This window comes from Nyctibius grandis, chromosome 16, assembly GCF_013368605.1.
Source record: "Nyctibius grandis isolate bNycGra1 chromosome 16, bNycGra1.pri, whole genome shotgun sequence".
Lineage (NCBI taxonomy): Eukaryota > Metazoa > Chordata > Aves > Nyctibiiformes > Nyctibiidae > Nyctibius > Nyctibius grandis.
Window position 1 is genome coordinate 3,366,747 of NC_090673.1, and position 25,435 is coordinate 3,392,181.

General features: G+C 47.6%; 1 protein-coding gene across 1 annotated transcript in view; it reads right to left on the reverse strand.

Annotated features, from left to right (window-relative positions):
* Positions 1 to 1,069: 1,069 nt before the first annotated feature.
* The window catches only part of COL5A1 (collagen type V alpha 1 chain), a 154,446-nt gene continuing 130,080 nt past the window's right edge, over positions 1,070 to 25,435 (reverse strand). Inside the window, exons 42-66 of the mRNA XM_068414160.1 lie at positions 24,810 to 24,917; positions 22,960 to 23,067; positions 22,613 to 22,666; positions 21,936 to 21,989; positions 21,619 to 21,726; positions 21,470 to 21,523; positions 21,276 to 21,383; positions 21,104 to 21,157; positions 20,608 to 20,715; positions 19,464 to 19,517; positions 19,048 to 19,101; positions 18,537 to 18,590; positions 18,060 to 18,113; positions 17,211 to 17,318; positions 16,712 to 16,765; positions 16,560 to 16,613; positions 15,744 to 15,851; positions 15,203 to 15,256; positions 14,502 to 14,537; positions 13,659 to 13,712; positions 13,020 to 13,278; positions 12,745 to 12,857; positions 10,555 to 10,623; positions 6,493 to 6,726; positions 1,070 to 4,015 (exon numbers count right to left, since the gene is read on the reverse strand). Of these exons, the coding sequence (XP_068270261.1) occupies positions 3,869 to 4,015; positions 6,493 to 6,726; positions 10,555 to 10,623; positions 12,745 to 12,857; positions 13,020 to 13,278; positions 13,659 to 13,712; positions 14,502 to 14,537; positions 15,203 to 15,256; positions 15,744 to 15,851; positions 16,560 to 16,613; positions 16,712 to 16,765; positions 17,211 to 17,318; positions 18,060 to 18,113; positions 18,537 to 18,590; positions 19,048 to 19,101; positions 19,464 to 19,517; positions 20,608 to 20,715; positions 21,104 to 21,157; positions 21,276 to 21,383; positions 21,470 to 21,523; positions 21,619 to 21,726; positions 21,936 to 21,989; positions 22,613 to 22,666; positions 22,960 to 23,067; positions 24,810 to 24,917 (2,262 nt within the window). The 3' untranslated portion in view covers positions 1,070 to 3,868. The remainder of the gene's footprint in view (positions 4,016 to 6,492; positions 6,727 to 10,554; positions 10,624 to 12,744; positions 12,858 to 13,019; positions 13,279 to 13,658; positions 13,713 to 14,501; positions 14,538 to 15,202; positions 15,257 to 15,743; positions 15,852 to 16,559; positions 16,614 to 16,711; positions 16,766 to 17,210; positions 17,319 to 18,059; positions 18,114 to 18,536; positions 18,591 to 19,047; positions 19,102 to 19,463; positions 19,518 to 20,607; positions 20,716 to 21,103; positions 21,158 to 21,275; positions 21,384 to 21,469; positions 21,524 to 21,618; positions 21,727 to 21,935; positions 21,990 to 22,612; positions 22,667 to 22,959; positions 23,068 to 24,809; positions 24,918 to 25,435) is intronic.

A 25,435-nucleotide genomic window follows, 5' to 3' on the forward strand; every position in this document is an offset into this window, starting at 1 on the left:
TGGATGAAGATTTGGCCATAATGCCCCAAGATTTCCCAAAACTACTCCTATAAGCTAATTATATATTTAGACTAAAGGACTTTGGCTCCTTATCTGAACATCTCTATCTGAGATCTACCGCTAATTGCAGTGAAAGAATGAAGGGAAGAGGCTGATAGGACACCCAACTTGGCTTGGTCACTGCAAAGCTTTGTGCACGGAGGTGGGTTTGTGCAGGCACACGCATGTTTGTACTGTACATACCTGCTGTGTTGCAAATAAGGACCCGTTTTTAAGGTGCAAGCATCTTCTTGAACCTGCAAACCAGCAGCACAGACAAAATGTTCTTTGCAAGAAGCCCCTGAGAACCAGAGCGATGCAAATCCAGCAGCAGAGGCTGGTGTTGGCAGACAGACGCGTGCAATCTCTTACAGTGGTTTCCAGAGGAGCCGTCACCTTCTTGCATGTCCCTGGAGTAAAACCTGTAGTAAGGAGGAAAGGATGAACAAAGTGTCCCCCATGCTGCTTCCCCCAGCACATCCATGCAGCAGTGCCCGGGGGCCGAGACATGAGTTTGGGGGTTGAGGAGCCCACCAAGAAGCTGGAGAAACATTTTTTTTTTCCTGAATTCATCTTGTGGTGAGAAGATCCGCCAAAGCGAAGGCCACGGTTCCAAGGAGAGACTCCTCAGGTGCCGTTGCTGCTGGCTGGAGAGCTGGTGGCCACCTCATCTTCTCATCCAAGTCCCAGCCACTGAAATCCCCAGGTTGGATTTTTGCCGTCTTGGGTCATCGATCCGAGTTTCCCACTAAGGAAAAAAAGATTCCAGGCCTAGAAGTTCTCTCTCTGCTGGGTTGGGGTTATTATTTTACAGTATATATTACCTTTAAACGCTTTCACCGCTCCTCTGGTGAACTCTTCAGGCTCCACCGAGCAGAGGGGTCGTGGGGAAATCACGCTGCAATCAACTTCAAGAAGACATTCACATCATGTTGGTTTAGGTGGAAACAGTAAACTTGATTTATTGAAAAAAAAATCTATTACATTTATTCCTTTATTACACAGGTTTAAAATATTTAAAAATAGCTCTTATGGGCATTACACTTAAATTTTATGACATGTTTATTGGACTTTGAAGAAATGTACAATATGTCATTTGACACTATATTTTAAAAAGGGCCTTATGTACTAAAATTTTTTTCCATAGGTTTTATTTTTCTTATCAACATTTGTTCAAGTCATATATATTAAGGGAGGAGGGAAATAAAATTACACAAAAAGAATGTCTGCAAATACAAGTAGTAATTTTATTGCAATATACCGTAGCTAAGTGGTCTGGGGAAATTGGAACAGTTTGGAGCTCAGTACAATTACAACACTGTGGAATTCAACAGAGGAAAATTTTTTTTTTTTCTTTCTTAAAGCAAAGAAATAAAAGGAAAAATAAAAGAAAAAGGCTCCCTTGATGAAAATTTATAACAGAATCACACGACCTAGACAGACACACACGTGTGTACATACATCAATATATGGCTTATCTGTCGCAGAGAGGAATGTGCAACCTTTTCTGACCTTCCCACTGGTCCTGAACAAGGCTCTTGCCAAGGTGACCGAGAAGCTGAATTCTCCTATATATTATTATATACTCCTTTTCACTGCTGTGCTGCCAGAGTCTGCAGTTTTTAGGGTAGCACCTTTTTTTTTTTTTCCCTTCCAAGTGGGGAAAAAAAAATACGAGAGAAGACAACAGAAGAAGGGAGATGGATGGACATGGCTCTCCCAGACCGAAAAGCACCACGCGGCATCGCCGCTCCCTCCAGCATGGCTTCGCCTCCCTTCCTCGGATGCTTCTGCTCTCTGCTTGGGAAGGAGGGGGGAAAAGACATCATATATAGGCTTTTCTTCACAGTAAATGTGATGTCTTTTCCTCTATGGTGAAAGACCCCCCTTAGCTCAAGCATTGCTGTAATACTCCAGGCCAAATAATAATAAAAAAACCCACCCTGCAACATCTATTTTCCAGCTGAGAGATCGAAACAAGGAAAACGGCCAGGGAGAAAAACAAACAAATGGAAAAAGAAGATGGTGTCAGCAGGTTGCGAGCTGAAAACGCTGCATGAAAAATAAAATAAAAAAAAAAGCCATCCTGGCAGAGCCACCGTGGGAAGAGCAGGAAAATCGCAGACTCCCGGGAGCGCTCGGCAGGCAGGCGGGCACCCGCGCGGCTTCAGCATCGCGTCGGCACATCCAACAGATACATAAATTAGCACCTCAAACATTCAGCGACTGAGTACAATCTGGTGTGGTTACCACCGTATAAACTGCATGAATATTCTTGGAAAAAAAAAATGATGTAAGCACATTTAATACTTTCTCTACATGGGCCGTATAAGCTACTGCAATACAATTAAGGAAAGGAGCGGGTTTTCTACGTTACAAATATGAAGGTGGCATGCATTTATAATCAAAGACTGTAGCAAAAGCCTGCAGTCTGTGTTGAAAGTGGTTAAAAAGCAAAGGCTGGTGGGAGATTGGCCAATGGCAGGGTATCACCAGTGTTGTATTAAAGTTATTCAAATAGATAGCACCACAGAGACATGTAAAAATAAAAAGCACCTTTTTTTTTTTTTCCTTTTTTTTTTTTACACTTTATATTCAGAGAGCACAAATGGATTTCCCCTGCCACTGCAATCTGCCGCTGGGAATGGATTTTTTTTCATTATTATTATTTTAACAGAATGCTGAAGGAAAAAAAAAAAGAAGAATTAATTTAAAATATGTTAAGGCAAGCAAGTGTATAAAAAGGCAGCGATTCAAGGCGGATCCTGCTTTTAGATCAGGGTTATGTAGAAATCTTGTTTAAAAGTGGCTTTATTTCCTTCTTTTGAAGCAAATCATTCCAAAAGGCAGCTGTGGCTCGGGGGGCTGGTTTGCCACTCATCAGGCTCTCATCCAGCAAAGACTCGTGCCTGGGTGTAACCCCAAGCCCCTCCAGATCCAGGCTTGGGAAGAAGCAGGGGCGGTGGGGACGTGAGCCACTGTCTTCATTCCCAGGGGGATGCTGGGCTGGGGCTGGTGGTGGGAAGGGTGGTGGTTTTAAGGCAGACAGGGTCACATGCATGTTTTGAAGCCAGAAACATTTAAACATTTAAAATAATATACAATACAAATATTTACTTACAAACATACAAAAATATAAGCACCTTTAATAATACGGGAAAGAGATGCCCAGTGTGACTTTTAGCTCTCAAATTCATGGGGTTAAATTTTGTAAAATGTAGAATTACACGATTCAATGGAGATATTAAAAATTCTGGAAATGGCCATGACGTCTGCTTGCTAGAGCTGATCCAAACCTCATGGAAGTCAACGAAATGCCTCCGATGAGCTTCGGCAGGGTTTGGATTGGAGCTGGGACTTCAACGTCAAGCTGAACGCAGGAGTTTCAAGTTTCCATTTTTCCTTAGAAACAAACAAACAAACAATAATCTACAGACAAGCGCTCGGCATCACTTGGTGGCAAGAAGTCTTTGATGGTGGTGGGGTCTGCTCGGTGGCCGTGGAGCAGCAGCGGTGGGAGCAGCGGTGGTGGCGGTGTGGGGACAGGTCTCCGGGCCACGCGTGCGGCGGTCGGTCATGCGATTCTGCGTCTGTCGTGGGAACGGTCCTCTCGGTCGGCGATTCGGTACGTCTGGGTACGGTGGCACAGAGGAACTCGGGCAAAACGAGGAACGAAACAAAACGGAAAAATATAACCCATCGCTGTCCAGTTTCAGAACGTGCATGTGACAAGGAATTCTTTTTTTTTCTTTCTTTTTCTTTTTAATTAATTAAATGGCGCAATGAGGTTACGAGGTTGCTCATTTGGAGACTAGTTTTCAGGTGGCTCTTAGCCCATGAAGCAAGCTGGTCCCACCTCGAATCCAAATTTCTGTGATGCTTCTCCGAAGTCATTGAACATGATGTCGACTATAGGTACTTGCTCTACTTTGGGCGTGTTGATTTCCAGGATAGTCTTCTGATAGCCCTTCTTTGCCTGATGGGGAGAAGAGGGAGAGAGAGAGAGAGGAGCTCTGATGATGCCTCCAACCCAACAACAGCAGGTTAGCAGGAATGAGCATTCACCAGTCAGCTGACATGCTCTCAAGTGGGATGGTGACCATTGAGCAAACCCCTGGGAGATCACTGTCCTGAGCCCAGATTTTGGAGCAGGGGAAGCTGCTGCCGTGCAGATTAAAAGACCCTAACTCTGCTGTCAGCACACCTGAGCTGGAACGGGAGCCTGGTAAAACTGTTGTGGCTGTGGTATAGCTGTTTTGCCTCCCCGAGGACACACATGGGTTATTGAGCAAATGTTGAGCTATTTAATTTGAATATATTAGTTTGACTATTATCCGAGCGCTACCGAAAAGATCACATTTAAAGTCTGATGGAATTCACAAGGTGATGTTGTCTTTTTATTGTGCCCGGTAGCCATACAGTTGTTTCTGAAATATAAATAATTATTAGAGGAGCAGAAGTGCACCCGAGGGCATACAAAGCTTCACAAACAAGTGAATTTATGGAGCAGCTTTTGGCTCTACCTTACCCTCTGATTTGTGCGTCTCAGAAGAATAAGCTATATCACAGCTACTGAGAAAGTTCTGTAAGATCAGGAAAAACACATTAAAACAACAGCCCGAACATTAGCCCTGCAGATCCTCTGGTGCCAGCTGCAGCAGCCTCAGTCATGGCCAGAGTGCGGCTCCTACCAGGACCTCTGTGGCAATGCCATGTCGGGCAGCCCAACTTCATTTTTCACATGGTAGGGCTCAATCTTAAACAACCTGCCTGTGGTTCAGAGCAGATGATCTGTCTGGGTACCAGAGCCGGTACAGGAGATGCAGAGCCTCTTGCTGCAAGGCTGCAATAAGCTCCCTTGGCAGATTTTACCTCCTTTTTATAGCCTGCAAGAACATCTCTAGCAGAGAGGAACGACTGGGGCATGCCGGTTTGGAAGTGATGCCCAAAGCTCGGAGCCAGGAGATGATGGATCTGTGCCCCACCACCACACCAGGGCTCGGGCAGCCTCTCCTGCTGCTCCTGCACCGTGTGTGCCTTTCGCTCCTGCTGCTTTAGTTCTTGCCACAGTCGTTTATTTGTGACACCAAGACTGGTGAGAAGCAACCAGGCAAATAAACTCGAAGGAGCTACCGTCTTCTTTCCATGCAAACATCCCTCGTTGGGGAGAGGACCGCAGGGCACCTGAGCCAAATCACTTAAACCAAACGGGTTTTCAGCAGGCACATCTGCCTTAAAATGTGCAACATGTGATCTTGCAGCACCCTGAAACTTAAGAAGGGAAAGGAAGGAGAAGGCACTTTTTATGGAGGACACATTGCGTTAGCAGGAGATGTGAAGTACTTGAGGATAAACTTCCCCACGTGGCTTCTGAGTGTTTCCAGAAGAGGGATGGACGCCCTTTCCCTTCCTGCGAGGGTGTTAAAAGAAGAAGTGATTCTAATCTGATTTTCCTCATTGCTCCTACAGTATAAAATTTGGGTGTACAACTTTCATCCCAAGTTTTGTCGAGGGCTTTTTCTGTCAAACATCTCAATCTTTCTGTCCCGTGGGCTTCAAGCACTGCAGTTGCAGAGGGGGAGAATTATGCACGCTTTTACACCAGCAAGTCGGGTCTCAAAATAAACGCATGCAGCACCTGCTTTGCCAAATTTTTAGCTCCTGAGGGCAGATTTTTCAGAGCTCAGACCCGAATCAGGCACCCAACAGAAGGAGGCAGAAGCAAAGGGAAGATGCTGGGCCCCTTTGGAAACTGTGGCCACAGCGAAGGTGAAGAGCAGCATGGCTGCAGGGGGAGAGGAGGGCTGCAGGGGGAGAGGAGGGTTGCAGCGTAACGCCTGCTCCTGCACTCTGGGCAAACGAGTCAAAGGGAACAGACCTAGAGAGAAAGATGCTAAAAAGTCACATTTGAAATGCGAGCAGGGATGCAAACCTCTGTCTCCTGCATCCCAGCCCAGAGCCCTCCTGGGGCTGCACACAGCAGCGTGCTGCAGAAAAACCCCAACCAACCAAATGCCAAACCATTAATGCTTTGCCTCCATATCCTGAAAGCACTTTAAAACATTATCAAAGCTTGCAAAATTCATACCCAACTGGGTGTCATCACTTGCCTCTCCCTGTGTGAGTAAACAGAGTGAGAGCAAAGGCTAGTGGTTTTAGGCAGGTCCCTTCCTTTATGCACAGCCAGCAATAAAGCAAATTAATTACTTTCTAGAAGTGCTGCAGCTTCCCCTGACCTTGAGTGGAATCATGTATTCCCAGCGTAGGGAAAAGCAAGCTCAATGTCTCCCATGCTGGGGACAATCCTCAAGGCAACTACATCAATGGCTACAGGAAATTTAGAAGTGACTTGCTCAGAGGCAGACGGTGCTGGACAGCCAGAGGAGGGGGACAGACACCTCTGGCACTGACCCCTTTTGCAGGGACTGGCCGAGACCAGCTCTGCCCACGTACCGCGCAGCCGTCGAGGGCGGCTCGGATGTAGGGGTTGTTGTCGTAGGACATCTCCTCGTCGTTGGAGCCCAGGAAGCGGATGGCCTTGTCGTAGCTGTTGGTGGTGGCGTCGTGCCAGGCTACGGACTGGTAGCAGTTGTAAGTGATGTTCTGGTGGGCCGAAGCGCTCAGCAGCCGGAGGAAAGTCATCTGCACCACTCCGATGGGGTTCCCGTCCGAATCCACGTAGGAGAGCTATGAGAAGTGGAGAAGGGGAAACACTGGGCAGTGAGGGGCAACACAACGTCTCTGGGGGGCTCTGAGGATCACCAGCCTCACCCATCTTTATTGCCCTGTGCGTGGGGCTCGGTCTCACCACCCCACCGGGGCGCAGACATTGCTCCTGCCACGCTACGGGCACGGGGCTGCTCGAGTCCTCCTGTGGCCAGGGCACGGCTACCAAGGGCAGTTCATGTCTCCTGCTGGTTGTGAGCTAAAAAAATAAGGCTAATGCAGGGCAGGAGGAGAAAGGAAGGGGGATTTCAGCCCTGGTTACAAAAAGGTGCCGTGCTAAGCAAATCTGGGGACACATGTCTCATGTTTAAGCCAATACTGAGCACAATTATCCAGCTTTTGAAGAGGAGAGAAAGCAGATTTATGTAAGGGTTTGGGGCTTTATTTTTCTGCCCTAGTCGACACTATTTTCTGACCGCTGTGGGTATTTTGTTCTCCAGAAACTGAGGCATTTCTCCTGGGCACCACCGCCCTGGCTTTTAAGCAATCTCTGCACTTGAGCTGCAGCAAAATCCTGTTCCTGCTGCTGAGGACTCCCTGGTCAGCTAAAGGGAAAATGCATTTGCTGCCCTTAGGGCATGTCATGAAACACAGAGCTGCACTGGCACAGGGATTCGCTCCATCCTGCCCATCAGGCTCCTTTTCTCCCTTGCAGGAGAATATATTTCTGCAAAACACAATTCAGTCAAACCCCCTGCAGTGCCTAGTGGATTCAGGACTTTCTGGGACTTTCTCTCATACCCCACCAAGGAAGCAAATGCACAGTAGGACAGCCAGTTTGCATGTATAAGCTAACTGTACTTCAGGTGGCACCTCTAGCCATGGCCAATCTACCAGAGCTGCTCTTCCGTACTGTCATCTAGAGACAGTGGGGTTCTTTAGCAATGGCCAGGAGAAAAATACAGGCACGCAAACAGCGCAGTGCTCTTCCAGGGACCACGAAACATCAGGCTGCGGTGCAAGCTGCAAACAGTAGAAGAGATTCGTAACCAGACAATAAAATCATGAGTAAAAAGATAATAAATAAATATACCAACCGGTTGTCAGGATACCGTTGCACTGTCCTCCTGAGAGTTAAATATGACTGACCATGAGAGAGCCACGCATGCCAGGAGGAGAGCTAGCAAAAAACCACCAGGACGTGGAAGGAGAGGGACATAAAATGCCAACTACTTGGCACACACCCAATGACACGTGGCACTGCTGATCTGCAGGACCCGCTTCTCTTATTTGTTCTTATTTCAAATCAGCGCTTGGCTTGGGACCCTGACTGATCATTCAGGGGTCTCAGTGGCTGTTCTGCCTTTGCAGATTGCATGAAGACCTGTCCCAGCTTTGCAAGAGGAGCCACTGGGAACTGGTTGTGTGCACAAGGCTTGCTTGTGGGAACATGATTTTGCAAAAATCAATCCTGTCTTGTTTTCTCTGTGACAGTATTTCCCTGTGGCAGATGCCATATGGCTGTGAAGGATAACAGGACAGGACGGGTGGCAGGCCTTGTTAGAGCTACTGAGGATTATGTGTAACACACAGAGAAGGAAGGCAGAGTCCAGAAGAAAACATCTGCAACCCTTTTATCCCTCTAAATGCATCATGAGAAATGGTAAGAAATCAGCTCCAATTACTCTATGTCATTGATTAATGATGGTGTGGAAGCAACAAAACGAGATGGTTTCTTTGTATTTCATATTTACTATGTTCTTACTTTAGATATCCCCAGAAGAAAGGCAAGGATCTTCACGGCTGTGCACCTCATGCAAGCACCAAGATTCATAGAGGCCCCCATCTCAGCAGCACTGAGCAGCCATGTGGAAATCTTCCCCTTGGCTTTGGGGGTCCCCATGGGCTCAGCCCCCCAAAAGACTGTGCTCGGGCTGCGTGGAAAGGCACCACGGACCTTCTCTATGGAGTAACAGGAGCAACACTGCATCCAGAGGGGAACTCAAACTCATTCATCCCACCCATCTACACACAGATTTCAAATGACCTAGGCAAATGTCTCCCCAATTTATCAGTCTCATAGTTCCAAATACTGACTGGGGTGAAATTAGAGGTACTTTGAAAGAAAAAAAATCAAACTTTACTTTTATGGCTTGCATGTTTAACAGTTTCGTGGTTTGCTTAGGCAGGTCTTCTACGTGCTGGTGGCTTTTTTTCCAGACAACGCAGGACAGGTAAAAAAGCAAGAAAATGGCAACACAGAAAGATGGAACAAAGCGCTCCAAGTAGCACTGAAATTCCTATTAAAAAAAAGATGGGCCTAAGCTCTAGGTTGGCAATTCAGCCTCTAACGTAGCTGATAAACAGAGTGGGAAAAGCAGAGAAGATGGAGAAATGGATGTACTTGTAATATTGACTGATGAAGTGCTCTGTAATTAAGCTACGAGTAGTTGCCCTCCAAGGAGCTACGAGGCTGAAGCCTTGGCCTTGTGGCCTTACTCGATGATGCAGAGAAGCTGCAGAAGCCATATCCTTCTTGTGGGCAGAATCAGAGCAAAACGTGCTTAGTGGCAACAAAATGCGGCTTAGGAAAACAACGCGGTGATTTTCTTTGTTGTTTGCCTTTTAAGGTGGAAGTTTGGGGCGCTGCAAGAACCCCCTGCCCTGGGGAGAGGATAACTGCACGGGGCAGCTCAGTGCGGTATGGCAGAGCATCTCCTGCTTTCAGGGGCAGGTTGGTTTTATCCGCTGAATATTTCCTTCTTCCCTAATTCTCCTGGTTTGACTGAGCTCGTTATCTGCATCCTGCTAATCCTACAAGAATTGATACACACACAGGAGATTTCTGTTGCTTAAGGAGATCTGGCTTACACTAATCAGCCGGTACTCTGACATCCCTGACCAGGGCTCGGGCTCTGGGGGAGCAATCTCTCCACAACGTGAATGCTCAGTTAGAGGATGAAATACTAGAGCTGCTTCTCTGTTTTATGTGCTGCTGTCTTGTCTGCTTGCTGACATCAAGCATTGTTTGACCTTACGACAGTTCTTCTCCCTTGAAAAAATCCTTAATCGTGACTAAGTCAAACTCCTGTCCCCCAGGCTTGGCAAACACGCATGGCTTGAGATGTTCCTTTAAACAAATGACTTCCCATCTCTCAAATCCGGGGGTGGCATGGGAGCCCCTGATGTGGCTCATCTCCAGTATTGGAGATGAAATCCATCCTTTGGGGGAAACCAGCCCCAGCCCAGAGATGTGCAGATTCACCACCTCAGCCTGGGTACCTGCTGTGGCAGCACCGTGCCCAGCTCCGGGCTGAAGCATCACCTTAGGGATCTCTCAGCTCTTGGGATAAGGCTACACTGCTGGGGGACAGCAGCACGGGCACACCCCGTTTGCCCTTGCCGTAATGGGAATGGGAACTACTTGGGAAACTACAAGAGCCCTCCTGCAGTGCTCTGCAGAGACAGACCTGCAACAGCTCCAGCTCTGCAGGGTCCCCCAGCACGGCAGCGTGTCCCCTTCTAACACAGAGGAAAGCTCGTCACCTCCTCCTAAGCTTCCAGTCAAACAGACTGGAAAAAATCATCCCCATTGGGTTTATGGTTCTTTTTCAGTATTCCACCTTAAATGTTATTAGTCCAGCATGCAGAGTGCAACAGGTCCGGCCATACCAAAGCAGATGACGCGCTCTGATTCGGACTAGAGGGCCACGGTTAGCCACTTACCAACGACCCCCGCTTGTATTGACTATACCATGTGGAAGGCTTTTCTTTGGGCCAACGAGCCATTTTGCTCTGTAAAATATGACACGGGTTAAAGAAAACAGAAAGCACCAAGATGCATCTTACCAGTTTACCGCGCTTGAATTCACTGAACCAGGAGCCTGGGTTTTCCTTTGGCCAAGAAGTAATTCTAGCCTAGGTTGTGGACGGCAAGGAGGAAAGAGAGAAAGAAGAAAAAAAAAAAAAAAGAAATAAAAAAGTTACATTCAGTTCCACAAGCAGAGTCTGCATGTCTTATTGAAACTGTCCAACTTCCATTAAAATGTTCTCTTAATCTTTATACACCAGTAACAAGACCAGTCAGCAGAGCCTGAAGGTGCCAGCAGCCTCTCACGCAGAGCAGGACGGCGTGGTGCTGCCCCGGGTGCCCAGCGCTGCCTTGGCACCAGCCACCTTTGCTAAGGGCTAATGATATCTGCCTCCTAGATCCTGTGGGTGCAAAAACAGCAGTGCAGTCTATCGGCAGGAGAGAAAAAAGGAAAGATAGAGAGGAAAAAAAGGAAATGTCGATGGTAAAAGATGCACTGATCTTCATGGGAGGGCTGGGGTGGGAAAACAATGCTGATAACGGAGAAGGCTGCTGTCACTCTAACGCCAAATCGAGATGCTGTGGGGCTGGGAAAGGCAAAGAATGTGATTAAGGAGAAGCCTCTGCCTGCCTCCTGCGTTTGTGCAGCAATAAGGTGCAGCACGGGCAGGGCATCCTCCACAGTCAGTGCTGGACCATCACATGTGATGGAGCTCCAACTCCCTGGAGTGATGCAGGGGGTGACCTTGACAAGAAACGAGCTCATTTCTCACGTCTGCCACCGGCTAAGCAGCTGAATCACGCTTTTTAAGTCAGAGCACAAGGAAGGAGTGTGGCTGCTGTCTGCTCCCTCACCTCTGCTGTAAATATCTCCAAAAACAACGGCCAAGCTGAATGCTGGTGTCTGGGGATTGTCCTTTCCTTTCCAGTACATGAACCATAAAGCAAGTCCGTGTGTTTGTGCTGGGTTAAGGATGGACTGAAAGGGGATATGGCTTAAACTCTGCTGTGCCTTATAATAAAACCACTCAGCCAATACTTAATGCTTGTGTGGTAGCTGTTTTCATTCCTCTACATGGAGAAAGAGCAGGCTGAAGCTTTTTCTTATTTATGACAGTACTGCAAAAGCGTAGCACAATTTGCATTTAGAGGAGCATCGCAGCGGTCAGAAGAGCAGCTCCACAGTGGACGAGATGGGGCCAAAGAGCCACTCACAGAACCCGCGTGGCAGGAGTCTGAGCAACTGCAAGATCATGGGCAGACTCTGCTTTTTTAGCTGTCAACATTTTGAGGAGAGCCATGGCAAGCTAATGCAAAGGAGAAGAAATCCATCTCCTATTTAAACAGCTCTAACAAAAACTGAAGGAAGATTTATGTTGCGTGTTATTTGCCCTGTGCTGGCACATATTTCTGGTGGATGAAACGCAGGAAGCAAACGGCTTCTACTGGAGTGAACAGCTTTGTCTGCACCATAACCCAGCTGCAGCACAACTGTGACGCTTGGAGAGTTCCCCCAGGCTGCTTTGCAAGAGTTTCTCCTCGGCCAGCAGAAGAGCTGGTCCCAAGGCATCAGGGAGAGCAGCTCCAGAAAACAGAGTGCATGGATATGGGACAAAAACCATGAGTATGGTTGGGCCAAGCACATCATTACACAAATAACTTAATCAACCTTGTGCATCGGTGCCAGGAAGAGCACTGAGGCTACTTGCAATCATTTAGGAAACCAAGCACCCACAAGAAACACCAGGAAAAAATGACAGGAGACAAATATTTATCTGCTCTGCCTGAAGACACAGTAAGGGTAGAGGAATTCAGTGGTGCTTATGCACGCAGACAGCAGAGCAGCAGCCTGGCTGCAGGAGGGAAGACAAGGAACAAGTTAAATGAAGCCCGTGGGGAGCTGCAGCTCCTGCGCCAGCACACACTTCTGCCTTTGTAAACCAAAGTAAAAAAATTAAGGCTTTAGCATTTATTATGCCTGGAAATCATCAAAGACTTGTCCCAAATCACAGCTTAACTCTGACTTACTCAAAGAAATTCTCTTTGTAAACATAAACCTTATTATTTTAGAAGGCAATGTTGTGTTAGAAAGAAATGTTCTGGATCTTTAATCCTTACTTGCTATTGTTCACTTCTCCTGAAATTGACTGTCTATGAATATTCATATTAGGAAACAATCTCTTATCACCATGATATATGGAGGAAAAAAAAAAGTTGTGTGGACTTACTCCTTCAGATTTCTTATCAGGGAAGATGCAAGTCTCTCCACCAGCTGTGAAATTACAGTAAACTTTGAAAGAGTCCCTGGAACATCCTTGGTTGGGATCAACCCAGTATTCACCTGGATGCACGAGAGGGAAGAGAAGGGAAGAAAGAATCAGCACTGTGAAGGAAGGACGATGGGCACTTCAGCAACCACCTATCCAGGGACGTGTCAACACAAGCACTCGCTTGTATTCACAGTGTGGAGCTGGGAAGCCCACAGTGTTCTCCCCACACCCACCATCTGGGAAATCGGGGTGACAGAGCTGCAGATCCTTGCAGGTACGCGCTGGGTTATGTTGAGTGCCCAATGGATGCTTCATTTGCTCAATTTCCAGTTTCAAGGAATTCAGCGACCCAAAAATTTCCTCCATGCCATCTGCATAGTCCATGTAGTTGTCGGCATTTCCATCGTCTACCAGCTGGCTGGCGTCAATGTTTCGCCTGGTCCTCTTGGAAGACTGGATGGGCAGTGGCTGGATGACTTCTCCAGGAGGACCCTGATTTGTGGGGAAAGAAGATATGACTTCTCATTGCATTGGCAGTGGGAAAGACACAGAAGAGATGGCCAAAGCAGCCAACAGCGCTGAGAAGCAGCATCATAAGATACACACTAGACATGTAAAACACCCATAATGGTACTGATAAAAACCCTGGCCCCCAGGCTTGAACATTGGGCCCATCTTCTCTTGTCATCTTCCCATTAGTAACTTCTCCCTTCACATCCTGCTTTCCTCCCCAGCATCTGTAGGAGATGCCAGTCCATTGCTAGGACTCCTGATATGCTGAACCTTTGTTCAGAAATCTTCTACTTCCTAACATTACAACACCCATTAAATCTGAACTTCGTTTCACACTTCATGTAATAGGTTCTACTTACAGGAGGCCCTGGGGGCCCAGGAAGACCTGATTCACCCTTTGGACCTGTTGGACCCTGGGTAGAAAAACAAGGGAAAAGCATGAGAGTCACTCAGGAAAAAGCACTTGTCACTTCTATCACATCCCAAACGTTACTTCTTTTAATAGTCTTTTGTGGCAAAAACTTTCTTCCTGTCCTTTCAGGCACACAAGAGGAGTTTCCTCGCACCCCACCAAAAAAATGTTTATTTTGGTTATTTATGATGCTTGGGTAAAAGGAAAGATCAGTCAAACGCTTGGAGCTAAACACTCAAATTTTGCTTAGTCTTCCTACAGAAAAGGGAGGATCTTCCAAGGCATGAAAATGTTAACTCTCCAAATCAATTCAACAGTTATTTATAAATCAAATAAAATCTTAAAATTAATAAAACATTGAATTCTGCATGGGAAAAATACTTTAGGAAGTTGCCCAAGAGGAATTTTTAGCTGCCTGCATAGGAGATCTGTAACATGAAACTTGCTTCAGTGTCGCTTTTCTCACCGAGTTCTTCACTTTTCAGCTTGCCACCTCCCGCTTCACAGTCTATTTTTAATACCCTCCGCTCTACAGCAGCAGGTTTTCTCCTAAGGACTATGTGCTGGTTTCCTCCTTCTGATCTTTGCTGCACTGATGTTCAGTGAAGTACAGTGTGTGCAACAGAAACCTTTCCCAATTATAATTTCTGGGCTCAGACAGCCTGAAAAGGCTGCATTTGCTACAGTCATCTTTGGCTAATTGCCTTAATGCCACTGCTTTGGAGGAGTCGCAGCAGGTTATGCACTTAAGAGCTCCTCAGCCTCTTCATTTAACAATGACTATACTCACTGATGATCCTTTAGCACCTTTGGGACCAGGTGGACCCTGTATAGAGAAAAATTCAGAAAGCAGTCAGTACATTTCTTAGCAGAGAAGCCATCAGTCTCCCCTTCGAGAGAGACAGAGCAGCGTTATACAAGGTGTTTTTTTTTAATTCACTTCCTCTCTGTTTCTACTTTTCACATCCACCGGAGAACGGTGTTGCTTTTATTTGCCAACATACAAAAAACATTTGTGTCAGAGAAATCTGTGTCAGCGCTCTACGCTCCTGCCTGGATGGGGACTGGAAAAGCTGCTGTGTGATTCCTGTAACCTGGGACTGATCCTGGCTCTGTGCTAAGGACACCCAGCAACAGCCAACGCTGGTCACCCAGTGAAAAAAATTGCAAATAGCAAAGTATAAAAAAATCACCATGTGATTGTAGATAAGCCAAAAGAAAGGAGGAGAGAAACAGGATGGGCTAATTTCCCTTCCCTGATCATGCCAATGCACCCTGTGTCCATCTCTCAACTGACCTGTCACCCCCCTGTACTCCCATAACCTGCTCAAGTGTTTTTAATGGGCTCAGCTGGGCAAACCCATTCCTGTCAGCACCCTTGTACAAGGTCAGGCCAGAAGGACTGTGCTGGGTATATCTGGTAGCACCAAAGTGACTCCAGAAGGACTGTGTAGCTCCCGAGGAACTCAGAGGTAATTATTTGCCACGTACCGGTAATCCTGGTGGCCCTGGAGGTCCGATTGGTCCAGAAGGACCTGTGATACCCTGAAAAATAAAAGCAGAACAACGCTGATTTGCATGCAGCAATGCTGGCCTGTAACTGCACAACAAACATCTGCTCCCAGATGACCACCTGGTTTTGGGGGACTCCATTCCAATCTGGAGCTTTAACTGGTTTTTAAGCATGTGCATAATCCAGACAAGAGCATGAGCAGGGAATCTCATATCCCATTTAGGCACACAGTTTTACAATTCAGTCCTCTAGATGCATATTTAATGTTACCATCCCTCCAAGTCTATTCAACTCTTCTCATACGACCCTTGAGAATCTGCTTTCTACTAAAATGGGTCATTTTGGAGCATCTCTACATTTCACATGTAGAAAAAAACACATAAATATAGAAAATGTTCCCCAAAAACTACCAAGAGTCTCCTGCCCAGGTTGACCATCTCTGCTATGCCGTACCTGCTCAAGGGCAGCAAACCCCACAGCTCAAAAGCACATTCCATGAAGGTCTTATGGAATATTTACCTGCTCTCCTTTGGGTCCTGCCGAGCCCTGGGGGCCTGGGAGACCTCTGTCGCCCTTTTCTCCCTGCTCTCCTGGAGGTCCAATAAGACCAATTAAACCTGGATGACCCTAAGGGAAAACAGCAGATGTTAATGATGATTTCTTGCTGAAGGTAACTGAAAGCCAAAGCTACCCAGCAAAGACATTTGTAGATACAGCCCCAAATATCTAAGGCAACAGGAGTTTGTAGCTATCTCTGACACTTGGAAGCAGCAGAGCAGAGCAAAGCACTAGCTCTTTGCAACAGAAAATGCTACAAATACAGAAAGAACTAGAGCACCTGCTCATTTCGGATGCTAACATATATTACACGCATTTCTACAGGACTGAGAATCCTGCCCTAAAGCAAGCCAGATGTCTGCACCTCCCTATGTCCTCTGCTAAAGCTCCTGTGTTCAGGCAGCCCCAACAACTAGAGCTGCCCAGGACTGCAAGGGCCACCGTAGGGGAATGCAGATTCAGGTCCTCCGTGTCGCCTCGTTGCCATCAGCGCTGGTGATACAGCAATGGGAAACCCAGTCTTGGATCCAGACAGGCAGCAGGACACGCTCACCCACAGCACAGCTTGGTTCATCCCTTGGGGCACACTCACAACTCTCCATCTTTCCTTTAAAGATGTGTCCAATGCTTCCAGAGCATGAGAGAGAGCATACAAGGCTAGTGGCACTCCTCAGCCTCGTCACGCCAGCTGCAGGGCCCCTCTACAATGACATTTTTTCCCCCACACCCAGACATGGACATCAGGTCATGCAGCGAGGTCATGTGTGCCATTCTCACCTTCTCCCCTTTAGGACCAGAGTCTCCTTTAAGACCAGGCAAACCCGGTGGGCCCTGTGGGTGACGGACGGGGTAACAAAAGAGAGAATGAATTAATGTAAAATGCATTCATCCATTTCAAAAACTCATGGAATTTGATGGTCTTGACATACCATTGGGCCTGGAGGACCATCTGGGCCAGGGGATCCCGGGAGACCTTGTTCACCCTGTAAAACAGTGCAATTCCCTCAAACCCATCATTCACAACAGCCGTGCTCCCAGCCTGGGTTATTCTGATTATTCACCCATCCTCATCTGGTCCCTGTACCAAGGAGTGTTTGTCCTGGTTTCTCACAGGTGGTAAAGGCAAAACGATTTATGTTCCTTTCATGCTCAAATCTCTACTTGAAAAGGGACTTTGGAGGTCACGGAAACTCTCACCCATGGAGAGTGGGTGAGTAGGCCCAAGACTCAAATAAAACATGCTGGGAGATGATATTCACCGTTACATTATTTTCACTAAATATGTTTTATCTGTTGTCAGGCATTTAAGCCCAGACAGAACATTACCCTGGGAGAAAAGCATCTTCCAAGGTGGATGGGTCACAGTAAAGCACCAGGAACAACCCTGTGCAGAAGCTTTCCCAGACTGCTCAGTTTGGGAATACTCACAACTGGACCAGGAATCCCTCGGAGGCCATCGGGGCCGGGCTTCCCTGGAGCACCCTGGGGACCAATTGGGCCAGTCTTGCCAGGAGGTCCTTCCAAACCAGCTTCACCCTAGATGCAAGAGGCAGCATGGTTTAATTTGCATTGGACCATCAAACAATCTTCTCAAATATGCTGTGGCTGCTGCCAGGATGTCACAGAGGGAAAGCAGGTCCATGGAAATCAAGTAAAACTTTCTGTTCGTTGATTTTTCCTACCGCTCCCTACCCTTTACGAACTGAGGACAAGTCTCCAAACTCCTTCACTTTTCAGCCTTGCCTATTTCTGCTGATTTCCAGCAGGAACAGCCCTTTGGCCAAGACCTCTCTGGAGCAAAAAGCTTTTCTGGGTTTGGTCCTGGGAGATGAGCTAGCAGAGGACATCCTCCACCATCAGCGTTCCTGCGGCTGCCGCAACGACTGGATCTATAATTTGCAATCCCACTCTGCATTTCCCCACCACCCCTACCCAAAACAATCATGGTTCAATAATGCTTTGTTTGCCCTGGGAAAGGACGTAGGGCTGTGCACGCTGTATTATTTACAACACATTAAATTGCCAAATACGGCACTTTGTCATTTCAAAACAAGAAAAACATTCCCGTGACCTTATCAAGCTTTAATTATCTCCATAGAGTTTGTTAAAAGATGAAACACGAGCTTAGATTTGAGGCCAATGGCCCCAAATTCAGGCTAATTTGTTGCAACATACAGCAAAATCAAATCACTCTCTTTCAAACACCAGCATTGTCAGAGGGTGATCCTTTGGGCAGACAAAGGACATAGCAGAAGTAAAATCCCATTCAGCTCTTACCTTGGCTCCTTTCTCTCCTTGCCTTCCTTCGGGACCAGCTGGGCCAGGAGGGCCCTAGAAAAAGCACAAAATAGATGCAAAACACAATTAGATCACGCTGGTCTGAAATGGTCTATTGGAATTAGTAAAATGATGCTACAGCCCCAGGGAAGAAGACAAAATGGAGACAAATATCTCTTTTTAAATTAGCTTCTTGCTAAATGAATCCCTAGGCTCTGCCAGCGAGGCGGGAAGAGCAGGAGCACCTCATACTTGTATTTTGTTTTGGGTGTTAAAATCTCAAAAAAAATCCATGGGATTTGGTTGACAACTTCTCATCAATTTCCAATGGCTGTGGATGGTGCATCAATTTGTTTTATTATTATCATTTATTTTACACATTACTGCATTGCATTTACTGTAGACCTGGTAATAACATTAGTTTAAAAAAGTCAATAAAAATACATTTGGAAAAATACTCCTAAACAATCAGCTTACCCTTTTTCCTGGGGGTCCGGAGGGGCCTGGCTCTCCCGTGGGACCAGGGGAACCCTAGATGGAGAGGGGAGGAGAACAAGCCATAACTGCACCACGAGACACAGGAAGGAGGGGCAAACGTGTAGAACTCGAGTAGAGATGTAGAGTTTGTGCTAAGCTGAGGCGTGGGCGGCCAGTACAACTCCCGACACCTCCTCGGGGGTGCAGGTGGTATCTTGTTTTATCCCCTCCCACCATGCGATGCCATAAGGCACGGCAAAGTTAAAATGAAAGACTAGATTTTGTTTTTCCATAAGTTAATTTTTGCTTTCAGGATGAGTTGCTGAGCAGCTTGGATGGATGGCAGCAGCCAGGCTGACACAGACAGGAGGGACAGGCATCAGGGGACCAGTGCAGCAGAAGCTGGTGGGAATTAAACGCTGTATGTCCTTCTGTGTAAAAAGTCCTTGGACTTGCACACAGAGACCGTAGGGACTGATGGGGAACAGATCTCATCTATCCAGGTACTCACAGTCTGTCCAGGTTCACCATCATCACCTTTGTCACCAGGGGGACCATCTTGACCCTAAAAAGGAAGATGAAAGAAATGTATTTAGGGTACAGAGTTGAGCAGAGCGTTAGCAGCAGCAGGTGTGGTTCAGTTGGTCTTCATGTCACTGGGTACCATCCCTTCCCATCTCCTGTTGCAAACACCAGCAACGGCAAACAACCTATGTCAAACATGCTGTGGATAGCAGGATTCATACAGCTACTGCCCCAAAGGTTGCAGCATGGTCAGACAAAGTCTTATGGTGGGACTTCCTACTCTTTCCGAAGTAAAGGAAGAGTAAATGCCAGAGGAGCTGCTGGTGAATGAATAGCACACAGTTGTATTTCACAAAACCAAGAGGAAGAACCTAACTGCTGTTCTGTGAGACAAACACTTACAGCTGGACCAGGTTCTCCAGGAGGACCAGGGTCACCAGGGAAACCAACTGGACCCTGCAAAGAGAGAAGAAGGATATCCCCAAGTCAGAGATATTGCATCTGGAGAACTGCAGAGCACCGCGCTTGCTGCCCCAGCGACAACACAGGGAGTCACCCTACGGAGCAAAACCCCAATTCCCGACCCTCAGACACAATCCCAGATCACATCCCATCTTTGCATCTGCAGTAATTTCACCCTGTCACAGCCACCAGTTCAGCTCTGCATCCAGACTATGCAAAGCTCCAGTGTCAACACTGGGAATTTAATCTAGTTTTTCATAAATACACTGGACAAGTGACAGTGAAATCCTCACAGTTTGGGCAATGTGCAGACTAGAAGATTTTGCTTTTGCTACCACATGATGTGTAACATTTTTCACATGAAGATCCTCTCAAAGCATTTAATGACTAAAACACTTCACCCTTCTTCTCCATACAATGTCTACTGTGTACTTCAAATGATTCTGAGACCAGCGTTCAGACAATAGGCTTCAACCAATAACGTGATATCCCAAAAACCCATCTGTTAAGAGAGATGACTAACTCCCCTGCCTCCTCTGCTGTTTCATGCCATCTTTGCTTATCACATAATAAATTTCTTCAGCCAGCAAGCATCAAAGAAGCCGGCAAGATAAATACTGTACCATTGTCATCTGGTATAAATCAGTACAGCTCTACTGCCTTCAACAGAGCTACAGCAATTAGCATCAGCAGGGATCTGACCCTAGAGGTACAAGTCCCAAATTCACATAAATCTCCTCTACGCTCTTTTGGAAGCTTTGCTCTGGTGCAGAGGACCTTGGCAATACATAAGCTCAAGAGCAAAGTAAACCTACTGCAGGCCCTCTCCGTAGGGGTGAGTTTTCTGATAGCCTGCAAAAAGGACTAATAATTCAAGTATTGCTGGAAGATATGGTACAGCTGGGTCTTTTCCTCATTAGCACCCTAAAGAAGGGGACTAATATCATGCATCATTAGAGAAGCAATTCTCTGGCTGGTAAACTATTTCAAATTTCCACAGAAATCTCTGGAAAGCATCTTTTCATGCAGAAATCTCTGCTGGGCAAGACAAGGAAGCACTGCTTGGACAGGAGGGGGTACTTACAGGGCTGCCTTTGGGACCATCATCGCCTGGGGGACCTTTGGGGCCAGGTGGACCAGCAGCACCAGAGGGACCTGCTTCACCCTTTTCACCTCTTTCCCCTTTAGGACCCTGTAAAGGAGAAAGGGTGTTTCTATTATCCAGGAAAACAACTTACCAATCTCTAATTATCCTTTAATCAGTTCTGAGAAAGAAGCTCTGTTTGTATCTCAAAACACGAGGACACGGTTTAGCAGTCCCTTCCCACGAAGATTAAACGGCGTTCATCTTGTTCAGTCGTGGGTAGCCCATACATGGTGACTAAATGTTATACTATAAATACCCAGTAACATGGCGATGTGTCACCCGACATCCAAACCAAGGACATGGCTGCTTCAGTCCCTGCAGCCCCAACCACATCCACGCCTCTCTGACACCCCTTCAACCAGCTCCTCAGGGGACAACCGCTGAAGAAGAGCTCTTCTCCATCAGACCAAGAGGCACCCTGCAGAGTACTTACCGGGAGGCCAACCTCGCCGGGAAGACCAGGCTCACCAGATTCACCAGGTTCACCCTGCAGAAGGGAAAAGAGCATGATCACAGTTGTATATTCTGCTGACACAGCAAAGCCCCTGCATGAGCGTTGTAGCAAACTCCCACGGGCTTCACTCAGGTTTGTCTGGATGCTTTACCTTCTCTCCCACTGCACCAGGATTTCCTATTCCCCCAGGAGGACCCTGTGGACCATCTGCTCCCGGTGGTCCAGATGGACCTCTGGGTCCAGGTGGGCCTGGCGGGCCCTGAGAGAAAGAGGAGACAAATTTAAGACACATTTCTTGGAGCAATGTCTGTCAGTGATGAAAAAAGCAGCATAAAAGCATCTTACCATTTGCCCAACATCACCTGTTTCTCCCTTCTCACCAGGTGGTCCAGGCAAGCCCTGTGGAGGTGGAGGGGATGAGGTTTAGTTGCAAACATCTCAGGTAGAGCCCCAGCTCTCATTACCCCAAGCCCTCCCTAGATGCTCCAAATTACCTGCAAGCCCACTGGGCCGGGGGGACCAGGGAAACCTCGGGGTCCTTCATCACCTTTCTGACCAAAGAGGCCTTGCTGTCCCCTGGGACCTGGCTCTCCATCAGCACCCTACAAGGAAAGGTTCTAACACAGCTTGGCAAAGACACAAGGTGGATGCAAAGCTCCATCCTCACCACCTCCTGCTGCAGCCAGCAGCAATGCCCTACTCATGCATTGGGCATCAGCAGTGCCAGGCAGACACTGCCAACCCCTGCGGTGCTTCCCAGGAGATGTTATGGTAAGAAAGGGGATTTCAGCTAACAGGGGACAATACTCACAGCTGGGCCAGGCTGACCGATCGGACCCTGCGGGCCGGTAGGACCTGGTGGACCCTGTCACGAAGCACAAGTGCAATGTCACCATTAGGATCACAGAGTAAAAATCTCACCTGGAAAAGGTGATGCCCTTCACCACAGCCTCCATTAAACACGCATTAATTCCCAAAACAGAGAGGGACGATGGGTCAGGTCTCCCCAGACACACCAGCATCCCTCAGCCCTGGTGCCAATGGCACGGCAGACATGTCTAATTGCATTTTTGCTCCAGCAAAGCAGTATCATGCCACTGAGTTCTTTCTAGATACTTGTGTGCAATTTATTTTCCATTCCTCAGGCTCTGAGCAGCACATAAAAGGTGCATCATTGTGCTACAGGCAACTAGAAGAACTACAGCCAAACACCCAACTTTAATGGCAAGGGCTGCTAATGTTTCACAGATATTTACACAGTACATGGGTGACATGGAAACATCTCCGTGTGTTCCTGGGAGCTGGAGCAGAAACACACTTCAGGCACTCACTCTTTTTTACATCGTGTGAGTATTTGATGAGGCAAAGGAGAAGATGGAGCAATGATAGAAAGCAATTAAAATGACATTGTTTTCTGTTTCCAGCAAGTCCCACAACATAGCCACACTCCTCCAGGGAAGTGGCTGCGGCGACGTCCACCCCACTCACCTGCTCCCCTTTGTCGCCCTTGCTGCCCTTCTGGCCAGGCTCCCCGATCTCGCCCTGCCAAGGACAAAGGGGCACAGTTAGTTCACTTGGTGACCACTTCCATATCTCAACATTCAAGCAATAGCCCTGTGTGTCTGCATCCTCATCCCAAAGCTGCCAATTCCCACCGAAATACCCCAGAATGTTCTGAAAAAGGCCAGAGATTTGGCCACTCCAGGTGTAACCAAACCCTGCGTTAGGACCAGCAGCACATCCAACCCCACGCAGTGGAAGCAGCGTGGTGGCAATGGGGCACGTCACCCAGGTCCTTCCCAGCGTGACCCTGTGCAGCAGAGAGCTGCTCCCACCTTGTCTCCATCCTCTCCGGGGGGGCCGACGGGACCCGCTGGACCCGGCAGTCCCACGGGGCCCTGGATGCCGTCCCGGCCAGCCGGTCCTTGAGGACCCTTCTCGCCCTGGGAACAGAACAAGCAGGCAGGTCACACAGAGCTCTCCTCCACCCTCCAACCAACCCATTACATCCCATTAACGTTTTATTCAGCTGCTAATGACCCCTGCCTATATGGGCATGTAGAGCAAAACCGGTTGCCAGCTGATATTTCATCAGGCTCTCTGTGCTCGCTGTCTGAAACGAGACAAAATTTTTATCTCAAGAGATAAAGAAAGAACAAACAAATTAAACGGTGAATACCCAGATCACAGCTGCAATTTCACTGCTATAGCAATATAATCAGATTTAATCTGAACCCTCTGTTATCTCTCTCTGGATGACAAGCAAGACCCAAACTAATTTTTATTCCCACAAGCCAGTTTTTACTGATTCTGGTGCTGGCTGCCCCAGCACTCGCTGCCTGCTCCCTCCCTGGCTGATCCCCAGCTAATGGGGATTTCTCAGGAGGCCCCGAGCTCCCTCCTGAGCTTCTGGACAAAGGAAAACACCTGAATAAAGCAATCTCTGCTGGCCTCCTGCTTAAACAGCTACTCGTGTTCCTCAGGCCTGGAGCTTTCAATCGAATTTGTTTGTTTATAGGAACTGAACAGTGGTTATTTCTCAAAACGAGGAAATTTGAACAATTTTCTCATACATAATTTAATTGTATCTGAATCCTGGGTGCTCTCTTCTGAATAATTAGATGCCACATAAATTGCCTATTCATCTGTCCACTGATACACCATATAGGTACTTGGCAGGACAGATGTTCATAAAGCTGATTCACCAGGAAATTCTTGCCTCTGGACTAGCTGCTGGAGTTTCTAATAAGCCAGAAAACGTGGAATACAGCAGCTGATAAATACTTTTGATAACAACAATCAATCACTGTTAAGTGTCCTCACGTAGTCTGAAACAACCTCTGCCAGCGTTTGCTCATTTTGCTGGGTCTGAAGCTGAGCTTAAGTTTGAAGCAGGTAAACCCAAATTCCCTGCAAAACCATTTGGGCCTGAGTTAGAGGCTCAGCCTTCCTCCTCAGGACTGTCACGGTGCTGTGCTCTTCAGGGACAGAAATTGTCATCCCAGCCCACTCTCTCCTGCCCGCACGTGACATTTCACGTGCCTGGGGAGGGAAAGACGTGAGAGTTTGCGCGGGCTGGCTGGTGAACGCTCGGGAGAGGGACCATATGGCAGGACTCAGACGCGCTCTGCTCGGGCTCCTGCTCCAGCAGCTCTTTCCACAGGTGCCAGCGCGATGCCTGGGGATGCTGACGCTGCGGCAGCAGCCTGGGAAGCAGAGCAGAAACCTCCGCAGTGCCTTCACGTGCTGCCCCTTGGCAGAGCAGAGCGAGGGTGAGGATTTGTTTGGGCTCAGTGGAAATCGCTGCTGCCGCGGCATCCTTGTAAGTGGCGAGGGGGTTGGCTCCCTTCTCTGCCCAGAGGCCTGTCCTTCGGCTGTCTGTCACTAGGAGGTCACACAGGCTGTCACTTCACCTGCTCAGTCCTCGTCCCTTCTCGTTGCCTGAAGACATTTCAGTCCCTGGGATCACATCCAGTTTTGATAGCACTGGTGTCACAAACAGAGCAGCTGGGCAGCTAACGTTCAGTGGTTTGATGCACCCAAGATGAGAAAATTACTTTTAATTGAATTCCTCTTTTTTTTTAACATTTTATACATCCACCACAGGGAATGTCTCCATGCTCAGCTTCCTACCATACCCATTTCTATTTGACTCACAGCTATTAATCTTTATACTGGTACTTACTGGAGCTCCCTTTTCACCTGCGGGTCCCGGAGGTCCCTGGGGGCCAGGTCGTCCTGGCAAGCCTATGGGGCCAGCTGACCCTGCAGGACCGCGCTCGCCGGGAGAGCCCTGTTTGGAGAAGAAGGAAGGAAGGAAGCATTAACTGCAGTATCGAGCTGCTTCTATATATAGAAAGAAAGAAATCCAGCAGTAGGATGCTGCAATGCATCGCCAGTAAGCAAGCACATTTGACAGGGTGACTGCCATGTGATGACTTGGTACCATCAGCCCAAAGGGTCCTGCAGATCTTTTATTAATTAAAATCCCTGAAAGGGCTGAGTTCTCCTCTGGATGGTGCAGGAAGCTCAGATCCTGGGGGGACATTATCAGCTTGGAACAAGAGCGTGAGCCACTTCATGGCCAACACAGCAGGGAGGGCTGGATGATGAGTATTATCTTCCAGGAGGGCTGGACTGAGCACGAATCTCAAGTGGGGACAACTTTCAGGGGGAAAGCTGGTGACTTAGGAGTGAAATTCTCGATGTCCTGAATCATCCCTGTTCTCTCAGCTTGTCACGTATGTTCGTAGCTGACACCACAGAACGGCTGAGCTATTACATGCGTGTCTTGTAAAATAAAGCAACACC